We start from the raw sequence: 5,349 nt of genomic DNA, 5'->3' as shown, positions 1-5,349 counted from the left end.
AAGCTGTGTGATGCTTCTCACCATATACTTTCCCCGGGCCATGAGTGTGTGTGTGTGTGTGTGTGTGTGTGTGTGTGTGTGTGTGTGTGTGTGTGTGTGTGTGTGTGTGTGTGTGTGTGTGTGTGTGTGTGTGTGTGTGTGAGTGTTTTTCCTCACCTTTCACGTCACAAATCTTGTCACGTCACGTCGCGTGCGGCCTCAGTCACTCCCTAGTGTGTGTGTGTGTGTGTGTGAGTGAGAGAAAGTGTGTGTGTGTGGCCTCAGTGATGGAGGATAGATATGAGTCCCTGTTCACTGGCTTCTTTGCTCTACCCCCCCCCCCCCCCCCCCCCCCTTCCCCCCTCCCCGCAGGTGTCACCCTGGGCATGGTGGTGACCTCCACGGGGCCCCAGACCCTCAAGAAGGCCCAAGGGGAGAGCGTGCGGCTGGGCTGCACCTACAGCCCCGGGCCCTCCGACACTGGAGCGCTGGACATCGAGTGGTCCAACGTCAGCCCCGACATGACGCAGAAGGACCAGCTGGTGAGAGAGAGTGTGTTTCTGTGTGTGGTGTGTTATGAGGCTGGTGAGAGAGAGTGTGTTTCTGTGTGTGGTGTGTTATGAGGCTGGTGAGAGAGAGTGTGTTTCTCTGTGTGGTGTGTTTCTCTGTGTGGTGTGTTATGAGGCTGGTGAGAGAGAGTGTGTTTCTGTGTGTGGTGTGTTATGAGGCTGGTGAGAGAGAGTGTGTTTCTGTGTGTGGTGTGTTATGAGGCTGGTGGGAGAGAGTGTGTTTCTGTGTGTGGTGTGTTATGAGGAGAGAGAGAGTGTGTTTCTGTGTGTGGTGGGAGAGAGTGTGTTTCTGTGTGTGGTGTGTTATGAGGCTGGTGGGAGAGAGTGTGTTTCTGTGTGTGGTGGGAGAGAGTGTGTTTCTGTGTGTGGTGTGTTATGAGGAAAGAGAGAGTGTGTTTCTGTGTGTGGTGTGTTATGAGGAGAGAGTGTGTTTCTGTGTGTGGTGGGAGAGAGTGTGTTTCTGTGTGTGGTGTGTTATGAGGCTGGTGAGAGAGAGTGTGTTTCTGTGTGTGGTGTGTTATGAGGCTGGTGGGAGAGAGTGTGTTTGTGTGTGTGGTGTGTTATGGGGCTGGTGGGAGAGAGTGTGTTTGTGTGTGTGGTGTGTTATGAGGCTGGTGGGAGAGAGTGTGTTTCTGTGTGTGGTCTGTAATGAGGCTGGTGGGAGAGAGTGTGTTTCTGTGTGTGGTGTGTTATGAGGAGAGAGAGAGTGTGTTTCTGTTTTTCTGTGTTATGAGGAGAGAGTGGGTGGATAGTTCTTCTTAAGCCAAAGGTTCCAAACAGTGGTGATACACACACACACACACACACACACACACACACACACACACCCTACAGGCCTACGAACGCAAGTCTCGCTCACACACACACACACCCAACAGGTCTACGAACGTAAGTCACACACACACACAAAGAGTGGTGATAATGTGTCCCGTGTCATTGCCAGTGTTTAGAGCCAAAGGTCAGTCACACAGCTGTGCTTTATTTGATGTTTAGAGCCTATGGCCAGTCATATACAGTAGCTGTGTTTTATTTGATGATGTTTTATATGATAGTAGAAGTTGGCTCAGGCATTCTAAAGAATGCAAAGTTATGTCAGGCATGAGGCGCCAGAGGGTGTTTGCCCTCCTCCTGGGCTGGACTAACCGGTTCTGTGAAGTGTGTGTGTGACGAGTGTGTGTGATGAGTGTTTGTGAAGACACTCCTCCTGGGCTGGACTAACCGGTTCTGTTCTGTTCTGTTCTAACCGCGTCTCCTCCCGGCAGCTCCTCTCCTACACGGGAGGCCAGGAGTACAGACTGGGGGCCCCTGACCTGATGAAGCGGCTCAACTTCGTGGGCGTTCCCAGTAATGGCGACGCCACCATCGAGATCACCTCCTTGGTGACCACCGACACGGCCACGTACCAGTGCAAGGTCAAGAAGGCGCCGGGGGTCGACTCTCGCAAGGTCACGGTGGTGGTGCTGGGTAAGTGGCAAGGTCACGCAAAGGGTGCTGGATAAAGGGAAAGGTCACGCTGGGGATGCTGGGTAATAGGCAAGGTCACGCTGGGGATGCTGGGTAATAGGCAAGGTCACGCTGGGGATGCTGGGTAATAGGCAAGGTCACACTGGGAATGCTGGGTAAGAGGCAGCTGGGTAAGAGGTTTGTTTATCACCTGTCACTCACTGGCCCGGCAGGTTTCTGTTTGACGAGTTTCTGGTCTCCTCCCAGCGTGCTCCTGGAATGTGGGGCGGAGCCCCCTGCCTGTCAGTCACTCTGTCACTAAGCTGACAGGCTCACTGCCACTCAGGAAAGGGTGTTGTTTAGACTGTTCAGTCTGTGCTTCTTCCTCTGTTATCTTCACAAAACAGGCTTTCCCACACTAGCCACACCAGTAGCTAGCCACGACATAAGAAATGAGATATAAGAAATATGTATGTTTGCTGGATCATGCAACGTACTGCAGATGTGAAGAGTTTGTGTGTGGAGAGTGTTTGTGAAGAGTGTGTGTGAAGTGTGTGTGTGAAGAGTGTTTGTGAAGAGTGTGTGTGAAGAGTGTGTGTGAAGAGTGTGTGTGAAGTGTGTGTGTGAAGAGTGTTTGTGAAGAGTGTTTGTGTGAAGAGTGTGTGTTTGTGTGTGTGTGTGAAGAGTGTGTGTGACGAGTGTGTGTTTGTGTGTGTGTGTGAAGAGTGTGTGTGACGAGTGTGTGTGAAGAGTGTGTGTGACGAGTGTGTGTGACGAGTGTGTGTGACGAGTGTTTGTGAAGAGTGTGTGTGAAGTCTGTTTGTGGAGGGTGTGTGTGACGAGTGTGTGTGACGAGTGTGTGTGAAGAGTGTGTGTGAAGAGTGTGTGTGAAGAGTGTGTGTAGAGAGTGTGTGTGAAGAGTGTGTGTGAAGAGTGTGTGTTTGTGTGTGTGTGAAGAGTGTTTGTGAAGAGTGTGTGTGAAGAGTGTGTGTGGAGAGTGTGTGTGATTAATGTGCCCATGCCTCTCCCTCCAGTGCGTCCCTCTGTGCCTAAGTGCTGGGTGGAGGGCAGCGAGGAGAAGGGGGGGCCGGTGTCCCTGCGCTGTCAGTCCCTCCAGGGCTCCACCCCCCTGACCTACACCTGGAGCAGGGGGAGCGGAGGCAGCCTGCCACCCATGGCCACCGTCAGTAAGTCTACACACACCTGTACCACAAACACACACACACACACACACATGCTACACACACATGTACCACAAACACACACACACACATACTGCACACACCCATGTACCACAAACACACACACACACACATACTGCACACACCCATGTACCACAAACACACACAAGCTTTACACACACACTCACACACACAAATATATATGCCACATACATACACACACACATTTACCACAAAGACACACATACACATGACACACACACACACAGGACACATACACACACACACACACACACACACACACACACACAAATGCCACATTTATACACACACACACAAACGCCAGAATGCATACACATACACACAAATGTCACGTCACGCAGTCTCCAAAGGGTCCAGGGTGACTGGCAGAGGAGTAGAGTGATGCTTGAGGACAGACCTCCAGATTGTGGGGAGGAGTAACGAGGTTCCCCTTCATTCAGAAGAGGACAGGCCTCCAGTGGAGAGATTATGAGGAGGAGTAACGAGGTTCTCCTTCATTCGGAAGAGGACAGGCCTCCAGAAGAGAGATTATGGGGAGGACTAACGAGGTTCTCTGTGTTGCTTCTGCTCAGACTCCCAGACGGGAGACCTCTCGATCAGGAACCACTCCAGCAGCTACATGGGCCGCTACGTGTGTGAGGTGAAGAATGAAGTGGGGAAGGAGCAGTGCACATACACCCTACGGGCCTACGAACGTAAGTCTCACAAACACACACACACACACACACACACCCTACAGGCCTACGAACGTAAGTCTCACAAACACACAGACGCACACACACACACACACACACACACCCTACAGGCCTACGACCTTAAGTCTCTCACACACACACACACACACACACATACACACACACACACACACACACACACCCTACAGGCCCACGACCTTAAGTCTCACACACACACACCCTACGACACACACACACACACACACACACACACACACAAACCCAAACCCTACAGGCCTACGACCCTAAGTCACACACACACACCCTACAGGCCTACAACCATAAGTCACACAGACACACATCCTACGGGCCTACGACCGTAAGTCACACAGACACACTCACAGACCCTACGGGCTACGGCCGTAAGTCACACACACACACAGACACACATTGACATACATCCAAACAGATCCATGACTGTTGGTCCCATGACTGTTGGTCCACATAAATAAAGCCTTCATGCAAATGCACTGAGCTCTTATTATTATTATTATTTGTGACTGCCATGTTACGGTACACCCGGCTGTATTTAGCAGAGAGATTTGAATGGAAGGGCCAATGAAGTGTCAAATGGCATCAACACTGTAACAGCTTTCCTCTGAGCCCGCTAGCTGTGGGTCATTAGGCCAGAAACACACACAACCACACACACACAACCACACACATACATACACACACACACACATACACACACACACACACACACACACACAAGCAGCACCGGACAGTCCCCTCTGAGCCGTGGGGTCATTAGGGTCTTACTATAATCTCATGCTCAGCAGATGATCCAGGAGAATGACCCAGTAACACACACACACACACACACACACACACACACACACACACACACTCATGCTCGGCAGATGATCCAGGGGAATGACCCAGTAACACACACACACACAAACAGTCTGCAGTGGCTCATTTCATACAGTGGACTGGGGAGATGTATGACCTCTGTGTCTTCCTCCCTCAGCTGTGAATAAAGCAGGGGTGATTGTGGGAGCTGTGATTGGTGCTCTGCTGCTCTTGCTCCTCCTCCTGCTCCTTATCTGGCTTCTGATTTGCTGTTGCCACAAGCGTCGCTATGAGAAGGAAATGGCTAACGAGATCAGGTGAGTGACCAGTTCAACCCTGATTACCCCTTCCCTAAACTACAACCGTACCCCCCACTCTAACTACTGCCACTAGCCTTGAAGCTAGCTGGCACAACGCTAGTGGCCGATGGCTTGTGAGCTAACTTTAGCATCTGTGTCCTGTTGTCTTCAGCAAGCAGGGGGATTCTTCCCCATGTGGTATTTGATCTAAAGCTATAGTAGAATGGAATATTAATTTACCATCACTGTTGCTTCTTTGTTGAATTTGCGGTTGTTCGATTGAAACTCTGTGTAGGATGCTACACGC

At 51.0% G+C, this 5,349-nt stretch overlaps 1 protein-coding gene across 1 annotated transcript in view; it reads left to right on the top strand.

Moving 5' to 3' along the window:
• Positions 1–359: 359 nt before the first annotated feature.
• vsig8b (V-set and immunoglobulin domain containing 8b) overlaps positions 360–5,349 on the top strand; it is a gene marked incomplete at its 3' end in the record, with an annotated part of 5,754 nt that continues 764 nt past the window's right edge. The window contains exons 1-5 of the mRNA XM_080852925.1: positions 360–521; positions 1,811–2,012; positions 3,026–3,178; positions 3,787–3,909; positions 4,922–5,060. Of these exons, the coding sequence (XP_080709051.1) occupies positions 366–521; positions 1,811–2,012; positions 3,026–3,178; positions 3,787–3,909; positions 4,922–5,060 (773 nt within the window). The 5' untranslated portion in view covers positions 360–365. The remainder of the gene's footprint in view (positions 522–1,810; positions 2,013–3,025; positions 3,179–3,786; positions 3,910–4,921; positions 5,061–5,349) is intronic.

The sequence above is a fragment of the Sprattus sprattus genome, assembly GCF_963457725.1.
Source record: "Sprattus sprattus genome assembly, chromosome: 15".
Classification (NCBI taxonomy): Eukaryota; Metazoa; Chordata; class Actinopteri; order Clupeiformes; family Clupeidae; genus Sprattus; species Sprattus sprattus.
This window is presented reverse-complemented; position numbering and strand designations above follow the sequence as displayed.